Source organism: Cheilinus undulatus, linkage group 21 (genome assembly GCF_018320785.1).
Source record: "Cheilinus undulatus linkage group 21, ASM1832078v1, whole genome shotgun sequence".
Taxonomy (NCBI): Eukaryota; Metazoa; Chordata; class Actinopteri; order Labriformes; family Labridae; genus Cheilinus; species Cheilinus undulatus.
This window is the reverse complement of record NC_054885.1, coordinates 10,670,506-10,693,872: the sequence shown is the minus strand read 5'-3', so window position 1 is coordinate 10,693,872 and position 23,367 is coordinate 10,670,506. Positions and strand designations below refer to the sequence as shown.

Sequence of the window (23,367 nt, the reverse complement as noted above, 5' to 3'; positions counted from 1 at the left end):
GTGAACAGGAGTAGCTGTCACATTGATCAAACAGTGAATGCCTCAACCAAGCAGCCTGTAGACAAGAAAGAAACTCCTTCGCTGCAAACTAAATTGTTCATTTTTCTTTCATTTGTTCGATCTGACACCTAAAGGATTCAGTATATGTTTAAGAAAAACTTTATGTCACTGTTAGAGCAAACCTCATTTACAATAAACACCTTGTATAATGAGAGACCTGACTGATGTAAAAAGGATGTGAAATACAAAAACAGACAGAATTTTTTTTGTCAACACTTTCATTTAAACTTCACTGGGGAAATAACAAATATTCATAAATAATACACACATTATTAGAGTAATGTCACGACAGAAACAAAAATACTGAAGAAATCTTCCCAGACAGAGGCCTCGTTTACAAAAATGCATTTTCATGATAAGATCTTTTCACAGGAGCAGATACAGAGTAGAGTAAAACATTTACAACCAGAGGCAAAATGGAAAGCAAATATATCGAGAGCAAAATTAGCATCTCAACTGATCAGTTTTCGACTTGACAGGTGTGATACTGGCACAAGTCCAAATAGTTTTGACACTTGGCTGAAGTTCCAGTAAAAGACAGACTAATTTTACAGTTTGCTTCCTGTATGTGAAGGAGCTGTAGGATTTACTTTGGCTCAGTTTCAGTTTACAACGCTGTTTAAGAAAAACAGAAAAAAAGCTATTGTCTTGAAATGTGTTAAATGTTCTTTTTTTCATGATGTTTAAGGTATGATTAGGATTCATCAATAACCACAGATGCCCAACCTTCATAGAACCATCTGTTTAGTAGGAGTGTTGTGTTTTAGAGTATAGCAGCTCTTAAGTGAAAAGTTGTCAGTCCTGACCTTATATATAAAACCAAACTGAAAAAGGTCTGGTTTTAAATCGTACAGAGACCTGTTTACCATGAACAAAGATGCTGAAAGATTTTTTTTGTCTAAGTAAGGTCAAAAGATGGAGGTCTCCAGGACTTTAAAAGGTAACTAAATCCTTGAATTTCACTGAGGTTCACTTGTGGAGAAACAAGGACAATATTCTAACAAAAATGTCATTTTCTCTCCCAGAGTCTCCTGTAGGCCATAATCTCGACGGTCTAGAGCTTTATCTGTTTGAACCATCGTCACAGACAGTAAGACAGCAAATGCCAAGGACATATTGGGGCAGAGGAGGTGAGGGACTGTCTTTGAGTGGTTGAAGATGCAAACCGCCCCAGAGGATGGTTGGTTAGTTGTTGAAAAGCTCACACTGGTTCTGATAGAGAACCAGTGTGAGCTTTATGGCCCAGCTGTCATTGGGCCATAATATTTTAATCATTTAAGGTAGACTTACCACAAGCTACTTGAGTGTATATATTCATACATACAGCCACACTACCCATAATCCTAAAGTATAACAGCGACATTGCCGATTGGTGCAGCCCGCTGTTACCATAAAAATATTTGCTGCCCCTGCAATTTTCAGCTGTTGACTGCTGCCACTAAAGTTAACGGTTGTGTGTTTTTGTTTTTTTTTTAAATTACAAAGGATTTGAACGGAAACCTTTCTATCTTCTACTAAAATATGCAGTATTTAAGTAATGGATCCTCAGATATTGAGATTTGAAACTAAATTTACCAGAAACACTTCTTAATACTGCCATCAATAGAGTTTTGAGCTGAGAAAAAGTGGTCTTGGAGTTTAGTTATCCTTTAGAGTCATAAAAATGGGTTAGAGAGTTACACAAGGGATTAAACCTAAATGGTATAACAATTCTGAAAGTAGATTCAATCCTTTATATGTTCTAACTTCTAATTAAAGATAGTCATTCCAGCATTTTGAACATATTACATTAATGTTTCATTAAAGCCTTTTGAAAATCTTTGGGTTTCATACTATGAGTCATACGACAAAAGGTATTTAAAGACATCACTTGTTAGGGAGAAATAATCTGCAGATTAACCTAACATTTTCTGCACTGTATGATTTGCTACTGTATTTGAATACAAATTTAAAATATTAAAACAAAGACAGGCAGTTAACTTCTCAAATAAATTTACTGTTAAATTTGGATTACCCCTCTCTTTTCTCATGTACTGTGATTTACAAGCCCAATGGAAAATCTAAGAATCTCCGTATGTGACTTGAATGACAGGTCCACAACTTTCTTTTAATTTGTTGGATGTTTAGAGGAATCACAAACTAGAAAACTGACAATCTTGATTTTGAGATAAAACTTAGTACAGTTAATTATACAACAATCTAGGTTCCCATCATCATTATCGTCTTGTCTCGCTGCTGCTGTCTTAGCGTTTATTAAAGAAGGCTGACAGTGACAGAACATTAGCAGTCAAGCAGGTTTTTAAATCACATCACCAAATGTGTCATTATTTATCACCCATTATATTCAAAGACGTTTGTATAATACAGCAGGTCAATGTCTGAAAATGATGCAGATCTGACATCAACAGCGTCTGAATCCTGAATTCTCACATAAATGTGTAACAACATATACAATAAACATGAAAATACTCAAACAGAAAAAAGGTGTTCTTATTACAATGTTTAAAATAATTGGAGTGTTTCTTTGCACACAACGCCATGTGTTGCTTGATTTAACAACACCAATTAGAAAGGGTTTTTATTGTGAGCAGCATAGCACACCTGTGTAATAATCTTTAAGTATGATGATATGCTACACCCATTTCACATACATAGGTTATACTTGGGTGCGCCCAGTTAAACTAACATCAGGCCAAGTACACTGACGGGCCAATTCAGCATTTTCCTACTTCAGCGGTCTTGAGAACGCGTTTTCTGCTGTGGCATTTGAGCCTATTTCGCTCTGAGCCTCGGCTTCTTTACGCTACTCCCTCCTGATGAGGGTTTAAGAATGTATTAACTTAATTTCTCCAGTACTGGCTTGGATTTGGACATGGGACTGTGGATAACACACCCAAGATATACAATTTACACAAGTTTTGCTCTCACAATGCAGTAAAAGCCTGCATAAATGTACAAACCAACGATGATTTTTAACAGTGCCCCATTATGTCACAAAAGCAAATGTTTTGAAAAAGGATGATTAGGGAAAGAGTAATGGGGCACCACAGAATGAGCAACAAAAGTCTTGATGATCTCTCCCCTTCATTTGCATAAACACACACATGGGTTTGTGCAGAGGTGGCTGTTGATGAATGTAGTATTTCTCTTGCAGATGTCAGCAAGCTAGCTCCTACGTAGCCCATCCAGGTGTAGTTACAGTCATGACCACCTTCTGTGATCAATTAACTCATCCATAAGCCCCCCTGTTTCTCTGCAAACTTTTTGTGCGAGTTGTAGAAGTGTCTGACACGCTCTGCATCCTGGATTGACATGAATGAGGATTGTCCTCAAGTGGATCACGATAAGCATGAAAGAAACACTTCACGTGTGGTAAATGAAGAAATCTATCAAGCATAGAGGCTGCTGTCTTAGGTTAAAGATCACACAAACAGGTAAAGAGAGAAGAGAAACTGTATACAAGAAGGCAAGAAGGGGTAGATGTGTGTGAGCATAATAAACCTAAAGGTGTGTAGATTAAGTGATCAAACCCCAAAATAAGATTAAGAATAAAAACTGATTTATAAAATTAGAGAATGAAATTTCAGAAGAAACTGGGCTGTGAATGCTTTCTAATAAAGTAGTAATAATATAAGGCTGTAAAAATAATCTTATCTTTTATAAATTAGGTGATGAATCCAATTTCTTAGACAAGTGTTCCTACATTACCTTGTTAGCTGAATGTTTATGCTTGTAGAGGGAAAGGCTCATATAATTAATGATAATAATATCAATGTCCACCAGTGTCTCACTCATCCTCTATGAGCTTGGTCAAGATCAGATAAATATTTGTATGCACTTTTTGGAATAAATTGGATAACTGAGTTAAGTCAAATACAGGAAGATCCTTCAAAAGTGAACTTGGATGAAGAATATTTGCAAAGGCAAAGTCATGGAAAACATGGTCTATCAATAATGTTTGAAAGTAATGACCTTTTGTGTGCCTTGAAAGTCTCAGATTCTTTAACTACTGAAAAAAGCAAGTGTTTGGTTCATACTTCTGTTGGAAAATCCCAATCATAATGCAAAATTCCGGTTTCTATCATTCACATCATTAGTGAGAAATTGTCTTGAACTACTCCAGATAAAAAAAAAAAAAAAACATTCTATTGGTCTGAAGTGAAATTTAGATAAATCCTAAGTTTGATTTCAATCAGGTAAAAAAGGACAAAACGTCCCACACAAGTATGCTGTAAAAACTAGTTTAGCTTCTTGGTTGAATTCTTTTAGTCTGTGAGTATTCAGTTACTAAGCAGGAGACTATAACAAGCATTCTGACAGATGGCAATAAGGAAAATTTTTTCTTCAGATGAAATTTGATCCTGACATTGTTTTTGTAATTGAGGCCCTGCTACATAGACGACGTGAAATACCTTGAAAGAAATGAGTGACGTGAACAAGAGAAAGCAGAAACAGGGACAGCCACATTTTTGTCAACAAGAACAGAAAAGAAGTTGACAGAAGGTGTGAAAGATTCAGGCTGGGTCCAGATTGGGGCGGTAAACACTCTGGCCTTTGTTCCCAGGTGGGACTGTTTGTCCTCCGAGAATTTTTCAATAAGGACGGCCCCGCCGCTCCTGTCTGCGGTCACCCCTGGAAAACAACAACACACTGATGGCATCATCAGCACACAACCAATAGGCAGGTTAGGGCGAACAAGTGTGCAGGTGAAGAGTAATGGCGGATGCAAATGATATGCTGATACAAGGGGCCTTTCAGAGATGTTTCTCAGCAGCCTTACATGTGGAGTGAGAGTTTGTTTATGTGCCTCTTTCATTATGTAAAATAAAAACTGATCATTGATAGATTTATGTCACGAGGCCAACAAAGGGGAAACGTTTTTGGTCATTTGGCTGGTGCAGAGAGTTTACACAGCTAAGAGATTTCAGCTGTCCCACCTGCAACCATGTAATGCTACGTGGAATCACCGACTAGAGCTTTATTACAGTGTTATTGCAGGATCCTGCTCTGTAAAGTGTTCAACTCTGTGAAGGAGCAGTTCATACTCTGATAGAAGAACCTCAGTCAACCTAGATGGTATTGGAGACACTCAAGCTCACCAATCCTTTGTGTGCCTGCTCTGCCAATTCAAATTGTTTATGGTTGTCTATACAGTTTCAAAATGATGATGTGACTCTTTACTTTTTTCCTCCATGCAAGTAGATCCTCCAGATGACTCAGCCATAGCCCATAACTCCGTTTCACTCAGTGATCCAACAGAATTTGAGAAACTGGCTGAACATCAATATAACCACTTTATTTGATTCTTGCAGATTGCATTTGCAGGGTTCATACATGTTAAAAACATACCAAATTCTAAAGATGTTTGAAGATGTTGCTGGCCAGATGACAGCTAAGACTTTGTATTCATTCCATACCAAAACAAAGAGCAAAGCCATATTGTTTAAGCTGATTGTGCAGTGTGCATCATTACAATTGGGTTTTAATAATACAATAGCAAGAAAAGTCTCTGAAGAGAAAAATGTGACACATACTTAACATTTTTAAAAGGGCAATTTCGCTTTCTGTGTCTTCTTCAAGGGCACTTTGACATGTGACTGCAGGAGCTGTGGATCAAGCCCCTGACCTGTCAGGTGAGAGGCAACTGACTCTACCACTAATCCACAGCTTTTGAAGCTTGTTGGAACAGGCCACAATTACTGGGAAAGGATCAGGATAAGATAGTGTTATTTTTGGTGATTCCAATGGTATGGGTTATTAATGCGGCAAAAATCAGCCATTAAAAGTGCTGAAGTGAATGCTGTTCTTAAATGACAACACTATGACAGATACCCACATGTATTGTCTTAAGCAGGCTGCTGAAGCCGTACACCAGGTTTAAAGGGTTGTTAAGGACAGATCTCTTAGCAACCAGTGTGGACAGCAGAAGGATTAAACTGAACAAAAGTTGTGTTAGTTTCTGTTTTGATACAGGCTTAAAAAAACGATTTTTAATTGTTTTGCTGCACAAGTGTAGTCACTACGAAAGCCACACTTTATTCTGTATGTTTAATGTTGAAACACTTAGTCTGAGTCGAGACAAGCCACCTTTTTTGCCTATGAGTGCTTTCAGTATGTGTGCATCTGACCTCGCATCCATCTTTCCAGGGCCAAATCCTCCCCTGTCACCTCCACGGCCGCCTCTGAAGCCCCCACGATCCCCTCCTCGGCCCCTGAATCCACCACGGTCAAATCCCCCACGGCGGTCACCTCCATACCCTCCTAGAAAGGGGAAGTAGGGATTTGATGACAATTTGTAAACAGCTGCCAGAAAGCCTCTACTCTAACTTTTGACCCAGGGGCGATAAAACAAGCAGGACAGAAACATGCAGTCACTACAGCAGCCAAACATTGCACAATAAACTGCTGCTTTGTTCACTAGCCCAATGTACACTGATGACTCAATGTAATTAAAGACTTTCCCATTGTGTGATTGCAGGTTATAATGTGCATTCAATTCATGTACTCAAACAAGGCTATAGACGATATGAAATATTATATAAAGACTAATATCTGTTGGTACGTCATGCCTCATGAAATCATTAATGAAAAAGAGGGTTTAATAGACAGCTGTAAGAGGGACGAAACTCAAGAAAACTAAAGCTTTACTAGAGTGAATGAATCATAAAATAGAGCAGGGGTCAAACCTCTCTCCATTGGGGGCATTCCACAAGCTTCTTCAGGTTTAGGGGCTTTGCACTGGTTACACTCATTACGCCATGAGAAGTTCAGGTTGCCGCAGTTTCTGAGGACAAATATGTACAAGAAATGTAAATTATGAAATGGAAAACCATACATTCACATTGTCTTTATACTTTTAACTTGCTTCATGCACAGGTCTTTGCACAATTTAATACACAGTAGCTGTAAATCTAAAATTTTACAACATCTTTATCTACATCTACATAGACTTACATTGTTATCTACAATGATAAAACATCCTCTGTTTTGCTAAAGCATGAATGAAAGATAAAATCTAGGGCAGGACGATATGGACAAAGTCATATCAGGAATTTTTTTGTGGTGATGCATGCTTTTTCCCTGCAAAATACTCAAACCATGTCAACAAAAATAAACATCATAGACACCCTATGCTGGTCATTTTTAAAAATAAATTATCAAAAACCACAGAGACACTCCTACAAACAGCATAAACTGTACAAAAACAGTGGCAACATTAAGTATATTGTAGTTGTTAAAATCTTTACAAATGATTGGAAAACACTGATTTAAATGGTCTGTGGTGTCAAACAGTACAGTAACTTAACCCCTAACCCTTTTAATGAACATTTAACTGGATTATCTTGCAGTCAATAAGCACCTTGCTGTTTGACCTACTCTTACTGAGTTTTAGGCCAAGAATCTATTTCATTTTTTGATCAACATTACCTTAAATATATCTATACAGCAATACAGTCTTACTAAATCTCTTTTGAAAACACAGGGAGAAATATAAAGGACCAGTGGAAAATCTTTATATATGAACGTTATATATTAGCCTGTAGAAGAAGATCCCACTGTGATTCTTAGGTATGAAAGTTGTGAAGAAATAAGCAGGCTTGAAAACTGTTTTCTATTTTGATCAATCTACAGTAATTAAGTCTTGACTTACGGGTTTGAACACTTCCAGTCTCCAGCCCTCTGCTGTCCTCCTCCTCCTCCACCTCCTCTTTCCCCAACTCCACCTCCTCCTCCACCCCCATTGCCTCCTGGGAAACCTCCACCTCGACCTCCTCCAAATCCACCACGACCAATCGGCCCTATTCAAAGCATGGACAGAAACCACTTGAACCTTCTATCCTGGAAAATTTGTGATTATAACAGAAACTCATGACTACAAATAGGACAGTATAGCAGTTGCAAAGGGGAGAGAAGGCTTCTTAAAGAGAATCAAATTTTCCTGCTACTAGTCTCCAACAAAAAAACACACCTCCTCGTCCTCGACCGCCCCTCATGCCACCTCTGCCTCCAAAGTCAGCTCTGCGGGTGGCAAAAGACACCTTGATAGGATTTCCATTGAAGTCCTTACCTGTTGAAGAAAGACAAAGTTAATATACCTTATACATAAAAATGAAAACATTGAAGTCTGCACATTTTTACACCAAAAACACCTGAAACACAACCGTAGAATGTTTTCAATTTTGATGGAGTTGAAGTTATAGTGCAGGAAAAAAAAAAAAATCAACCAAGAAGCCTTTCTCTAATCAGTGCTGGTCAACTTAATCTCTTGATGCTTAATAATGTACGCTTTTTTCCACCATAATACTGTACAATACACTTTAATTCTTTCAGTCAATTAATCAGTCTGTATTTGTAGAGCAATTCATACCAAATCTTATGTCAGACACTCAAAAAAGGCTAGGCCTAGACTGTTCTCTTTGTTATATTATTTACAAAGATCAAACACTAATCCACTATGACCACAGTGTTACAAACTCTGACTCTGACTGCCATCCTACTTTTCTAAGCAGTACAACAGGTTATTGTTGGAGTTATTGTTATTGTTGGAGTTGTTTGCAAGAAAAAGATTAATGAATAAGAACAGCTCACCATCAAACCAGTCAATGGCAGCTTTAGCAGATGGAGGGTCATCAAATGAAACTGTGGCCTCCCCTTTCAGCTTTCCAGTCTCTCTGTCCGTGTACAAGTTTATCATGGGCAGGCCTGTCTTCTTGTTGATCTAAAGGAGGGGCAGAAGGAGACAGCAAGAACAATGATTTAACTAAACAAAATACATACATTAACTTATTAACTTCAGTGTAAGCAGTGATGGAGAACTACCTTAATAATCCCGATCTGCTTGAAGAAGTCAGCCACTGATTCAACAGTGTAGTCGTCACCCAAACCTTGCACGAAGATGGTGTTATTATCAGAGTTATCCTGGTCTTGCACTGTTGGAAGACAAATGAAGGAGGTAAAAAACTGATGAAATATCATCCCCTTTTAAGGCAAACAATCAAGATAAAATATTTAGATAACACAATTATCCAATCAGAGTTCTTATAAGGTGAATACACTCAAATAACGCTCCACTTTTAGCTTGTGGGTCAAGCAGCTCCTGAGAATATTAGTTCTTCAATATGTGCCAATTTAATCTCTTCAAAATTAGGTAAAAAAGATGTTCTTATTGGACATCTTTGAAAGTGTTCCAGAAAATCTACTGACCATGGAAAATGGCCATAAGCATCTACTTAGGAAGAATATCATCAATATCTTAAAAAAAATATGTGCATTGCAGTTTGAGCAAACATCTGTTTTGGTCCAGAATGGGTCTAGGAAACAATCTCTGTTTGACAAACAAAATAAGCAATGGATGGTGGTAAAGAAAACACAAAAAAACAAACAAACAAAAAAAAAAAAAAAACAAATGTCTTTTTAGACAGTGATGACCAAAAGATTTTTCCTAGAGAAGTTTTTAAAAAAGTATTGGAAAATTACTTTCATATGAGAGATGCTAAGAAGAACCTTTTAACTTGGACTAGAATTGTCTATCAAAATAGTTTGTTAAGGGGAGTGCAGATGGTCGAGTGGTTTAAGGCGCTACCCATGTATGCAGGCGGCCTGGGTTCGAATCCGGCCTGTGGCCCTTTACCGCATGTCTCTCCCCACTCTCGTCCCTGTTTCTGAATCTATCCACTGTCCTTCCTCTGTCTCTCCCCACTCTCGTCCCTGTTTCTGAATCTATTCACTGTCCTTCCTCTGTCAAATAAAGGCAGGAAAAAGCCCAAAAATAAATCTTAAAAAAATGGTTTGTTAAAACTCTACATTCAAGACAGATATTATCAACTGGAGGGGGTCAGAAAAAATACCATTTAACAAGCGTTACCCCTGCAAAAAGAAATCCATCCCACTGAACAACAAATACCTTTACGAAGAGGTCATTTAATCTCTTCTTAAAATATGTTTGTTCTTGAGAGAGGCTCAAGAAAACCATGTTTTTGACAGGAAATATCCATGACAAATGTTAAAAACAACTATCTTTCAGAAGAAAATGACTGAAAATGGAGCAAGTTCATCCCATTTCATTTTGACAAGATGAGAAAAACTTCAGTGAAAAAAAAAAGACAAATTAGAAAAATCTAAAAAAGAAAGAATAAGGATTGCAGCTTTACTAGTTAAAATTTGACTGACATACTCTGTGAAAAAAAAAATAAGCCCAGTTAAGTTTGTCAAGTCATCAACAGCTAGCTCTGAATATAAATTATGTTTCAACAGCCAGTCAGTTCCTTGGAGTCCAGAGAGGAGTTAAGCTGGTCATTCCATTTACAAAGTTGCAAATGATCAGCTGGGACACCAATTCTTCCAGATCTTCTAAACACCAAAGCTACTCTGGAAATAACAGGGAGGAACTGACAAAAGAAGATCAAGCTCACAGCATTAACTGGTGTAACCCCCCTGGGTATTCTGCTTGATCCTCTTATTTTTTAAATCTTTTTGCTCAGTTTGACAAAAGCAGAATTGATACCATAAAAAGTGACTCACTATTGCCGTCCTCATTCATATCATACACTTCAAGTTATGTACAGTTAGAAGATGGACACCATCTAGTACCCCTAGATGCAGTGATGTAAACTGACAGGCTTTCAGGATGTTGCTGAGCTGCAAGTGCAAGCATTTGCAAGTTTTAGATTGTTTGGTCTGAAGCGTGCTTCAGACTAACTTTGTGTATTTTTGCTAGCATGGCAAAACAAACAAAATTAAACTCACTAAAGCCTGGTCCACCATGTCCATGTCCTGGGTCCCTTGGTCCTTAAGGAGGGAAAAAAACAGAAATGAATACTGGAAAAATATAAACCATACATTTACACCATATACAATAGATATTACATAACAGAATTTTTTTATTCCCTGCTACTGGATCAGAGTAGTAAGACTAATCTTTCTTTACCTGAAAGTATGATCAATGTGTTTTCAATCACAGCCTGTATGTTTGTCACAACCAAACTAAATTTTGACCATCAGTTCTGTCTTAAAACCTTGTCATCATTTCATCAAACTTGATGATTACCAAATTTCACAGCACTTGTGCATGGACTTCTACAGGAACAGCATTAAAACTAGGGCACAGAATATCGAGGTTGCCTTCATGTTGATTTTCAGCATTGGAATAACCCCAAGCATTCTTCAGAAAACCATTTGATTTGTTTTTTGATATGGAAACCCAACCATTCTGTGACACATCATTTGGAGCCAATGTTTGAATATTTCCTTTCAAACATTTCCAACTCTCAGTTTACAGGAACTCTGTTATATAAACCAACTGATCACTTTGTTGTAATACATGTCATTTATTACTGTGTCAACTTTGGTTTCACACACCTTGGAAAGATCTCAACATACAATTTTTTTTTTTTTAAAAAGGAACACCACGGTTTTCAACCCAAGCTTGACAGATTCAAAAGATTTTGATATTCAGTGCAACAGTTATGCACACTTCACCCATTCATAAAGCCAGACTCTGACAGTGAGGTTTTTTGAGGTTAACCTAAACACTTCCACATTTTTTTGTGTGTTAAGACCTGAAACAGTTTCAGATATCAACCGACTTGTGTAATCGACAGCTTGATAAACCAGAGCATTAGGAACTGGTGAGTGCGTCCCTTCTTGAAAAAAAATCTTTGCATTGTAATCGCAGACTCAGTCCAAATTCCTTGCATCAACACATCATTAGAACCGCTTGACTGAACTGTTAAGACATGACTGTCAAACCAGCCAAACCTCCTTTTTAACAGAATCACAGGAAGTTACCCAATGAACCATCCTGAACATCTCTCAGTATGTTGTTCCAACAGTATTTACCTTGGCACAGTGGAAATTTCTTGACTGTTTAAAGAACGTTTGATAGTGAAACACTTTTCCCCTGACATTATGATAGTGACTATTACAGTTGCCAAAGTCACAATGACAACTCTTGATAAATTAAGTTAATGCACAATGCCTATTTATATCAAGTGATAGGTGGTTTGTATAGATTTGAATAGATTGAAATACAATGGCACCCCTCCCCTCAACTTTTACAAAGGTTATAAACTGCAATGTCTTGCAAAAAAAGACCTGTTTTTGTTTCCAACCAAAGCCGTTTTGTCCATTGTAGTTTCATTCTTGATTTTGTTTGATTTTCAGGTTATTTAAGGTGAGTAAATGAGTCCTTCAAAGGTACTTCAGATTGACTATAATTCATAGAACAGTATCCAAAGAGTGACTTCTCAGAGACTGGTCAACCACCAGATCCATAGCGAACACACTGAAAGGTTTATACACCGTGCTGATCCAGAGCAAGTAAATCACACAAGAGCCTCACAACCACAGCAGAAGACTCTTCTGCATCTACATCCAACAACATCAGATCCAGGAAACCTTTATTCCCTCAGTCCATCAGGATAGGTGATCCTATATCCTTAGTCTTCTCATTTATGTTATCTTAACATTTTGATTTTAAGTGGGGAGATAACTGGGGAGACAATAATTGAAACATTTCCGATTTGTATCTCCATCGCTGGCTTCTGTTGCACTTTAACCACAGCAATTTTTTTTTACAAGTTTATGATGGGTACTAGGCAGCCAAACAGAAGGAAGTTCAGGCTGCAGTAAGGCATTCAGAGGAATTGCCTCAGGGCCAAAGGGAGTCCTCTACAAATCCTGTCCTTAGAATTTTTTTCTTTGGAGATTCCTCGGAGTAGAATGGGAGAAACAAGTCATCACGAGAGCTTGGCCAGTTATAGCCCATTTGACTCCTGAATGTAGAAGGGAGTATTTTATTTTAATACCATGGCATAGAGGCAAGCAGGCTACCTAGAAAGGAATAGCTCAATAAACACAACAGTGCAGAAAGTGGGAATTCCAGGTTCAAAAGGGCGCATAGAGCATACAAGAATGGCACTCTATCTGGACAGCTTAGTTATAGAAAAGGGATTCAAGTATCGCATTTTTAGATCTGACAAGTGCAAAACTTAGGTGCCCAGAAAAAGACTGTAGCCATCTAATCTGTCCACGAGAGACAGAAATATACAGGATGCAAGTTTTTCAGAAGGTAAGAGTAAGGCTGCCTCCAGGGTGCTAGTGATTAGGAGATGCAGGTAGATTTAGGAGAAATAAACATTCTACAGGAGTTTATTTCACTGATCTGAGGTCTGGCATAATGTTGTGATCTCTGAGTCCGAGAGTAGTTTATTTCATTGAACTGACAGTGCCCACTGGCATTACACTGCTATGCAATCAAACCAGTTTTTACTGTTTGACTCTTGTCTCTGCAAAGCAGAAACGAAACCTCCTGCAGTTTCAACCACTGCTCTTTGGATCCATACTTACACCTCAGGTACACAAACACTTTTTTCATGCGACACAACCAGCATTTATGTGTCCTACTTGTTCGCTCTTTAGTAAGTCTTTCATTTTAAAATTTGACACCACAATGTGATCTTACTTCCAGACAAAGGTACATATAGAAACATTATGTACCATTTATCTCCCCCTGCTGGACATTTTCAACTACTGTGAGAGAACCTTTCCTTTAACAGACTGTCAACCATTCAAATCTTACCTAGAAACCACTAAGGTTGTTCTTACCTGTTGGGCTGTGCCTTCGAAAATACACATCCCATTCTCTGTTGTGTATTTCAGAATTTGAGGTAACTCTTAAAATGAGGTTTATGGTTACATTTTTCCGAATTCATTCTTTTCTCTTTGAGTTTGTACTATCGAGTAATTTTCAGGGAAACCTACACAGTTATACAAGCAAAAGTTAACTTCTCTAAATCACTTACATTACTATATATTCTACCATCTTAATACTGTATTTATACTTTTCTCCCCCTCCTTTAAGCTTACACACCTCAAACACAAAACCTTTTACTCAAGTGTTTTTCTTGTCACTTACCACCAAACTTATTGAATCCTCCACGATCGCCCATTCTGATGAGGAGGAAGAGAGAAACGACACGCATTGGAGGATGGTGCTGACCGGGCTTTCTCTCAATGGGTTGTGGGTAACCTTCACTCTCACAATCTCTCAGACAAACCCACCCCTCTTAATTTGGTTGTACCCATACTCAGCTTTGTTCAGAGTTTCCAGGATACACATTGAGGACAAGAGGCCAGTTTAAAGACCTTGTCAGTGTGTTCACAAGCAGCTGAAACTCTGACATTTTTACCATTAAGTAATATCAAGTCTTTGAGTGACTTGTATGTACCCATTTTATGATGGAAATTTATTTTTCTTAACTTAACCGACCCAAACATTAACACCTTTGACCCCTGGATGGATGTTGGGTTTTGTTCTGTCTTGGACAACCTTTCCTTTTTTATACAAATTGTGGAAAACCCAAAGTTAAAAGTTTTTTGAAAACTCATCTGATCAGGTCCCAATTTCTGTATTTTTCCTATCAGTCATACATTTTTGTAGCTTCAGAAAGGCTATAAAATGTATGTAGACTTCCCCCATTTTGCATTTTCCAAACTGATGGCTTTCGAGTGGAAAGCCAGACTGCAGAGAAGGTAAAGCCTAGGAGAAGATTCAAAGGAGATTAAAGCAGAGAATGACACAGTGATCCTGCAGGGACTGGTTGGAAGGGGTGGGTGGCAGGTGAGAAGGGCAGGTGATGGTAATGTATTTTAGCATCTGACAGTATGTTCAGACCTAAAGCAAAGACAAATTTTTTCTGAGACGCAATTTCTTCATACATTTATGCAGTGATTCACGTCTCTAGTTGAGTTACGTAAGCAAGAATTTGCATGAACCTGTGTTGCTAAAGCATATCACTGTTGAGACTCTCAATACCACATCAAGTTGCATCAGAAATGGTACGATCTGCAACAGACTTTGGTTGTATGCAATAAACAGTTTGAGTTGAGGATGATGGAGGCAAACGCACTGACAGTCATGCAATCCTTGATCCCATCAGCAGTCACCTGGTGACGATTTAGCTTTAGTTAATCTTGTCAAAACAATATCTGCTTGCAGGTGCAGCTGACTGTCTGCTGCCTAGTTTCAACCTCATTTACAAGAGGCAGTGAGTTTGGGGACTGCAAATAGTTTATTGGGACACTATTCCAAATCAAGCTTTTTTTTTTTTTTTTAGAACTACTGTTTTTATGCCTTTATTTAGGTTGGACTGTGAATAATAAACAACCTGGGGAAAGGGATATTTGGAATGACATTCAGGAAAAAAGCTACAGGCCAGATTTCAGCATTATTATTGAGCATTGGGAACTGGCTCCGGTTGAAAGACTGTTTCCTTCTTTCTAATTTTTGCCGTTTGAGGTGGAAAAAGGTAGAATGGAATCAAATGATGAGTTTGGGAATGGAAAGACTGGTTCCTTTTACCACTGAGCAGAACAGTCAGGATCTTTACAGTGAGCTGCATTCCCATCACTCAAAATAAGGCTGTATAAACCTTAATAAAGCCATGCTTTTTATTTACTGTTGTAATACTGCCAATCACATCAGTTGATGGGACAGTCTTTAATGGGTCCCAGTACTTGTGTTGACACGTCTTCATCCAATCTGGATGAAGACATCCCAGAGCACGCCGATATGCATTTTGAGCATTCTGGATGGAAGGTATGTATTGAGGTATGACCACATAAGGCATTAAGGATTTCCACTTGGCATCTAATTGCCAAATTGAGTTTAAATCCCTGTTATTGCTTTGTCTACACAGCGTGTTTGATACTGAGGTCAAAGCATTTTCAGTCATTTTTGGCACAAATTACCTTTGCTTTAGGTCTGAACACAAGTCAGTGGGCAGAGCCAAGTCGCCATTTCAGTGAATTATTGTTGAAAGAAACCACTTTCTCTTTATGCTGTTTAAAGGCTCACTGGCCAGGCTAATTGAGCTGAATGTTACCACATTCATCAATAATTATGGTACCAACTTCAAAGTAAGATCATTAGTTGTAGAGATATTCAGAACAACTTATCTCATTTAGATTTGAAGCTCTGCTTTAAGTTACAGTCCAACACTTTGGTTTGCGTGTTTTTTTTAAAAAGGTAGACATTTCATCATATAAAACACTCACTTTACGTATACACATGCTAAAAGGTGGGTAATGGCTCAGGCATAGGCTGCTTCCTCCGCTTTTGTTTACAAACTTTTAACTATTTTAAAACGATTTCAGCTTTTTTAAATCATGAAGGTAAACTACATCTTTATTATTTAATGATTTGTTACAACACAGGAGGCTGAGTCTTGCTCAGTACAATCATCTTCTTAAAGAAATACTGTCAAAATTTAAGGAGAAATGCTCTCTCATTGTAGATTTGTTACAATCTACAATGAGAGAGCATTTAATGAAATGGAAAAACTTATCTATCTATAAATCCATTACTATTTTATGTGATAGGGAAGTAAATGAAACATTTCAACCTGAGAAAAAAAAAACAAGAATCAACTTACCATATAAGTTTCTGCTTCATATCTTCTAGTATACACCGATAATTTGTACTGTAAGATCTTTTCCTGTGCTTTGTCTCTTTTCTGTTTCACATAAATATTTACTTCCAACTCTTCCTAATATTCTGCTGAACATTATAACTATATTTTGTATATCGGCCGTTTGTTCATGAATTTGAATAAACACCGCTTGTCTCTTTGTCAGAGGGGTATTCATTTTTGACTAATGTGTCAATGTTCTCAAGAGTTCAAAGACAAATGTTTAATTTTCCTATTTATTTTTTCTGCAACCCGACCGTTCACCTCATACATTCAACCAACAATAAAACCAGCAACATATCTTTACATATATATTGCATTTCAGTTAGATGTTTTTGTTTAGTGGATTTTTTTCATAAATTTGCACATTAAGGCATTGATTGAGCTTTGTTAGTAATTAAAATTTAATAAACATATTTAATAAACTTCTTGGATACTTTAACTTCTTCCTTATGCCAAAATCTTTAAGCCATGGTCAGCCAGTTCAGCTGGTAAAGGCCTTTCTTGAACTGACTGCTGCACCCAACACATTGAGCAGCTTTAGAACCATCATTTAATGATCCATTTTCAATCCATCATATGAGTCGTTCAGGTAGTTCAGGTTTCCCTTCTTTCCTGTTGCGTTTTTGTCAATGCTGACTTTAAAATTGTAGTTTCAGACCAGTTCTCAGCCACAAACACCTTTACTTGGTCCAGCAAACTGCAACATGATATGCTTTGAACTATAAATTTTACCCTGGTCTCAAGTTCTACTGGACATTTGAAACACTACCTTAATGTTATGCTCGGTAACCACATTCAGAACATTTAGTTTTCTGTTGTACAATTCTCCAGGCTTATCTTGCTTTCCCCCTCCCACCAGAGACTTCAAGATGTTTTTCAAGTTTTATGTTTTACATCTGTAGGTAATACATCTAATACATTTTCTTAGTGTTATGATGTAGTGAGTTTGAATGTTTCGGAAATTTCTGTTATTACAGGCAACCCTTCTTTCAAACCTTCCTCAATGGGTGTCAGAAGGTGCTTCTTTACACATAAAGGTACCCCCAAAATAATGTATATATTTTTTAAAATATTGCTATGGTGATTTCAACAGCATATAAGTAGTAATGGACCTTAGCGCTGAAGGTAACCTGGTCGTGCAACCTCAGATACATTAATATTTTGTAAAAGGAGAATATTTCATAAATTCTCATGCCCTAAAATGCTGTGGGTAACTTATTTTAGACTAAATAGGATTCATTACAAGCTTTTCAGATCATTTAGCAAAAGTACGAATTCATCAAAAGTAGCTTTTGACGATTTATTCATCAAAACAAAATGAAAAATAGCCCTTTCCTTTGCATTATTAGTATTTTTATAAATAAAAAAGCATAGATGATATTCTACCGGAGACTTAGGGATTGGGAATGTTAACTTTTATTGACATTGATAAGCTTGTCAATACTTCTCCAAGATCAGAGTCCTTCTCAATATACTATCGATACTTTTCTATTTAAAGAAACATTTGACTGGCTGTAGATTTATGAGCTTTTTAAAACAGAACTGCTAAGAAGCCAAACATATTTCACTGTGGAACAAGCGTATTTATTCAAGTTTCTTGCTGAAACCTGAATTTCTTTTATTGGAGGCAACATTTCAACACATTGTGGTGAGAGTTTAACTTGCTATAATACTGATCTAACCGACCCAACTTGAACACACCATAATGTAGCCTTACGTCACCCTGTTCAATAGGCAAACTTGCTTTTATCCTGTGAACTGGATACTGATATTAACAATGGATTCTAATTCGTAACTTTATAGGATTTACCAGGAATTTTGAAAGATCTTGCCAAGGCTGTTTTAAGTTGGTTGACTGACCAGCAGCAGCAGTGGATGAATTCACTGTTCATTTTTCAAGTTGACAACTGAAGGTGCTGTATTTTTAATTTGAGTTACAGCACTGGTGTGTTTAATACCTGTTGGATATCAATTCAATTATATCTAAAAACTTCATCAAACAATCATTTGTGCACCAGTGATCTGATTTAAATTGCATGACTTCACTGGAGATATCACATTACAGGACCCTAAAGACTGTACAGCAGAATCAATAAAGTAAAATATTATTGATTTTAAAAAAAATTCAGAACCGGGTCTTAATCGCCACCCCTATCAGGTACATATCAAGAGTTGCAGCAACCCACCTGAAATTCAGACGTAATTCATTTCCCTTATAAAGATGTTTTGAAACACAGGTTTCCTGCTTTGTATGTATATATTTCACCTAAGAAAATTGCCTTCTTGGCAAACAGTTCATAAAACAATATTTGTTGTTTACTGGCAGAAAAACTTCAATTTTTATGTGTGAATTTAATACTTTATCAGACTCATTTTTATTTTTGACATATCAACATGTTCACCTCAGCTGCTTTGAAGTGTTGCTACAATTATGGAAGTTCTCACTCTTGCATTCCATTTTCTTCTACACTGTTCAACATGGGTGTTTCAAACCATTAAAGAGCATCAAAGTGATCAGATTCAGGGCACTCTCATAAGATGAACAGATGTACCGATATCAACACTCACCCCATGCCTCCTCGTCCTCTTGGTCCACCTCTGCCACCTCGGTCAAAACCACGATCGTATCCTCCACCACCACGACCTCCAAATCCACCTCCACGGCCCCTGCCACCACGGCTATCTTGTCCTCCATACCCTCCATCAGGACCACCATATCCCCCTCCACCTCCTCCACTCATTGGAGGGCTTTCATCACCATAACCTGAGAGAGTTTAGACAGATGTCAACAGATTTAAACCTTTCAGAGTGTTAAAAAAGCTCTGGCAGTCAATGTTGTGTTATACATTAAAAAACAGAAATTATATTTGGTGTTTTGACTGTTTATGAATCAATTTGCATCTAGGGAAATAGTCTACATAGGCCTTAGGAAAGGTCTTTTACTTATCATGACATGCAAAATTTGAAGCCTTCCCAACGCTCTCCTTAAACAATTAACAAAACATACTGGTTCCACATAAAAAGTTAACAGAAACTGATGCCTTACCTCCACCCTGGCCATACTGGCTCTGTTGACTGTAGCTCTGTGGAGGTGGGGAGCTGTAGTTAGGGGGCTGGTTGTAGTGCCCTCCTCCATGTTGTGGTGGTTGCTGGTGGCTCCCAGTGCCCCCATAGCCACCAGAATGACCGCCACTGCTGCCATAACCACCTCCGCTCTGTCCACCGCTTGGGGGCTGGTTGTAACTTGAAGCCTGAGAGCCTCCTTCATAGCTGTCAGTGGTAAAGAATAGAAGCACAATTTCATTTCATTTGATCAACACTTAGTTCAATTGAACTCAGTGTTTTGTATTCTGTAACATGTTGTCTTTAAGTAGACGGTATGTTCTGGTGTCAAATTTTGGTACAATTAATCAGCAGAATATGAGAGGTTTAGTAGGCAGCACAATAGAGTAGAAACAAAGCAGCATTGCCCCTAATTCATGACATACATCCTTACAAAAAGCTTATAAATTGAAAAGCAGAAAGTCATATTGTCTCACCCTCCAGAAGATGAAGGAGGGGGCTGCTGCTGGTTGTACCCAGAGTAAGATGACTGTTGGTTGTAGCCCATGCTGGAGGACTGGTTTCCGCTGTACCCTCCAGAGCCATAGGATTGAGTGGAGTGGGAATAACCACCACCACCACCACCACCACCACCACCACCACCTTGATTAGAAGATGGTGAACCATATCCTCCTGGGAGAACAGAGAAGATAAGGCATGAACTTCAAGCCAATACTATCATCATTCGCTGATAAATCTGTGTTGTTTTAAACAAGTCCTCCTCTACCTGACTGAGGTTGACCATAGCTGCCATATCCTCCCTGGTTATAGGAGCCAGAGCTGCTGTCAGAGCTTTGGTTGTAGCCTCCATAGCCCTGCTGGCCGTATCCCTGGCCGGAGGACTGACTGTAACCCTGATTACCACCACCTCCACCTCCTCCACCATAGGACCCATAGCTAAAAACAATGAAACACAAATGTATTAAACCTTAAGAAAATTATTTTGGCTTCAACAAAATTTAAAAATCTATGTGGCTGGCAAGTTGGTGTTTAATTTGTCCATGATATACATTTCTATTTTAGGTGCCAGAATAGTACTTGAAGTTACATATTAGCAGGTCAGATCCAGACTCAAATGCCATTCTTTCCAGAACTGTTTATACCTGTTAGATCATTCTGACAAGCACTCCTATCTCAACCTGTGCAGCTTTTTTACATTTATGGTGATGTATTTTAACCTTATCTCATCTTAACGGTAGCAACACATGAAGCTACCCAGCCAATCAGATGCATCACTCAGACAATGAACGGCGAGTTACTGCTGACACCACAAATAAGTCATACAGGCCCAGAGCAGTGTTAATTTTGTCGACTAAAACTATGACTAAAAATGTTCTTCAACAGCTTTTTTTCCATGACAAAAACTAGACTAAGACTAACAAAAATAGATCTGTGCTGACAAAAAAATAAGTTTTAGTTTTCGTCAAATTGACTAAAACTAAACAAAAATGTAATTTAGTTTTCGTCGGACATTCAAAATCCATGATATTTCTCTACTGTGGGTAAATCTGTCAAAAAACAATGCATCTACAGCTCTTTTGTCTCTCAGCTGTAGAAAGCAGGGACCCCAGGTTTGGCAGGGTGCATAAAACACACTACCACGATTCGGACTAAAAGTTAAGACTAAAATGTGAGGACTTTTTGAGGACTAAAACTAGACTAACATGTTTAGAGTTTTCGTCGACTAAAACTAGACAAAAACTCAAATGGACAGAAATGACAAAAATGTGACTAAAACTAAAATGCATTTCATTTAAAGACTGAAACTAAGACTAAAATTAAAAATAGCTGCTAAAATTAACACTGGTCCAGAGTCACAAAACCTATGCTAAAAGAGTATAATGAAAATCTAAATCAAAGTACTTACCCTGGGGCAGATGTTTGCGAGTAATCTGTGGAATAAACAAAACCAATTATTAGTATTATTTCTAAAAAACTAACCTTTCTATTTTTTTAACTAATGGTCGTGATCCAGATGCTTTAAAACTTAGAAGTGTAGGTATAAAAGAATCCAGACTGGAATTTAAGTGAACAGAAATTTTGCCTAATTTAGCATACCATATGCTATAACAGCCTCTTCTGACGCATGTATGCAATGGGACAACAATTAGTTACACGTTGTGTTGTTACTATATGATCGTTATGAGAAACAGAAACAAAATACGTGAGAACTAACATCTCTCTAACACAAAGTTTTATCTCCATCATCAGTATGTGTGAGCTGAGGGGCGGGGCAGCCTTCAGAAACTGGGTCAGTAACACAGAAGCGACCTTGCTAGCTCATGGCACGGAGCACCTTTAGCCTCACAGTAAGTTAACGGGACCTACCACTAGCTACAGTATGCTAACAGTTAACCTGTCCGTGTTAGCTTACCGGTGCCTCATGCCTTGGCATTCTGCATCATAACCAGAGCCGTTTATAACAGCAAAACATTTCAACACCAATTCCCGCCTTGACTGGGATTAAAAAATACATCTGAATTGCGAGTTAATACGTGACATTCGTCGACTACCGTGTTAACCGTTAGCTAACTAGCGTCTTGTCACTAGCGAGTAACCGTTAACGTTACACGCCGGTGACGTTACGTCGTAATTCCAGCAAACTAGAGAGTCGTTTCCTAGGGATATGAATTCATAGCGATTATCAAACATTGAAGAAAAGCTAATTATTTGTCTTACCGCCAGACGACATCTCGACGGCCGGTGAAATAGCCGTGAACGACGCACAGAATCAGCGTGTTGTTAACGGACTGCTGAACCGAGGAGGAGGAAGATGAAGATGGATGAAGGGGCGCCGGTGTCCCGCTGATGCAGTTCCTCTCGCGACCGGAAGATGGCGGGCAACATCATGAAACTTCTTCTTTTTTTTTTTTTTTTCAAAACACATTTTTGAGAAATTCTTTTGGATAAATTTGCAAAAAATGTCAACAATTTTGTTTTCATTTCTTTATGGTGGAGTTCTGAGTGAAGATTGATAAGAAAAGAAATGAATGTAAACAATTGTAGCATCAAGCTGTAACATTTAAAAAATGAAGGGTGTCCTTATACTTTCTATGAACTATTTATTAGTGACAACTTGGGGAGATAGTTGGCTTTCAAAACTCCACTTTGCTTTCTACAGGAAGATTTTTTTTTTCAATCTACAATGTTTTTTTTAATCTTAGTACTTTGTAAAATACATTCATAGAAAAGCATAGCAAAAATACTAATTAATTTATTAATAATAGTTAACTCAAGTTTTGTATCAAACATACAGAAACACACCTCCTGATGCCTTTCCTCCTTGAAACAAATATTCCTCTGTCTGAAACAATATAAGACTTCTGGACATAATTACATCCATGAAACACTTAATAGGTTGTTTGCATGGGGGCAGGATAAGGAGAACCTCCATCCTAAGGCAGTCCACTGACAGCCATTTGAACCATTGCTCATCTTTGAGAGGAGTCACTGCCTGGACATTGACCCATTGTCCAGGTGTGCTCAAGTCCTGCAGATCAAGATGTCTTTGCTCATTCATTGACTATCGGTTGTGGCTCAGTCATCAAGAATCAACAGCACAGGCACACTCAGGACTGTAATAATTCCAGCATGCAGTACTTCTGAACGTTGCTGCTAGTGATGAGGGGTCGGCACCTGGAGCGTAACTTTCCCCCCTCGACTCAGATATACCTGAGATGTCAAGGGAGCCTGCTCAGCCCAAGCTCTGGTGAGACTCGTGTGGGTGGGTACA

The 23,367-nt window shown here is 38.0% G+C and overlaps 1 protein-coding gene across 1 annotated transcript; it reads right to left on the bottom strand.

Moving 5' to 3' along the window:
• Positions 1-277: 277 nt before the first annotated feature.
• fus (FUS RNA binding protein) lies at positions 278-22,468 on the bottom strand. The gene is made up of 15 exons (XM_041778031.1): positions 22,314-22,468; positions 21,502-21,526; positions 20,362-20,531; positions 20,072-20,264; positions 19,579-19,802; positions 19,101-19,296; positions 13,976-14,010; positions 10,807-10,848; positions 8,881-8,990; positions 8,650-8,779; positions 8,030-8,128; positions 7,712-7,859; positions 6,747-6,844; positions 6,189-6,321; positions 278-4,692 (listed from the first exon to the last, which is right to left on the bottom strand). Exons 1-15 carry the CDS (start codon positions 22,324-22,326, stop codon positions 4,653-4,655), a joined length of 1,656 nt encoding a protein of 551 aa, XP_041633965.1. The 5' UTR covers positions 22,327-22,468; the 3' UTR covers positions 278-4,652.
• Between the last annotated feature and the right edge of the window lie 899 nt (positions 22,469-23,367).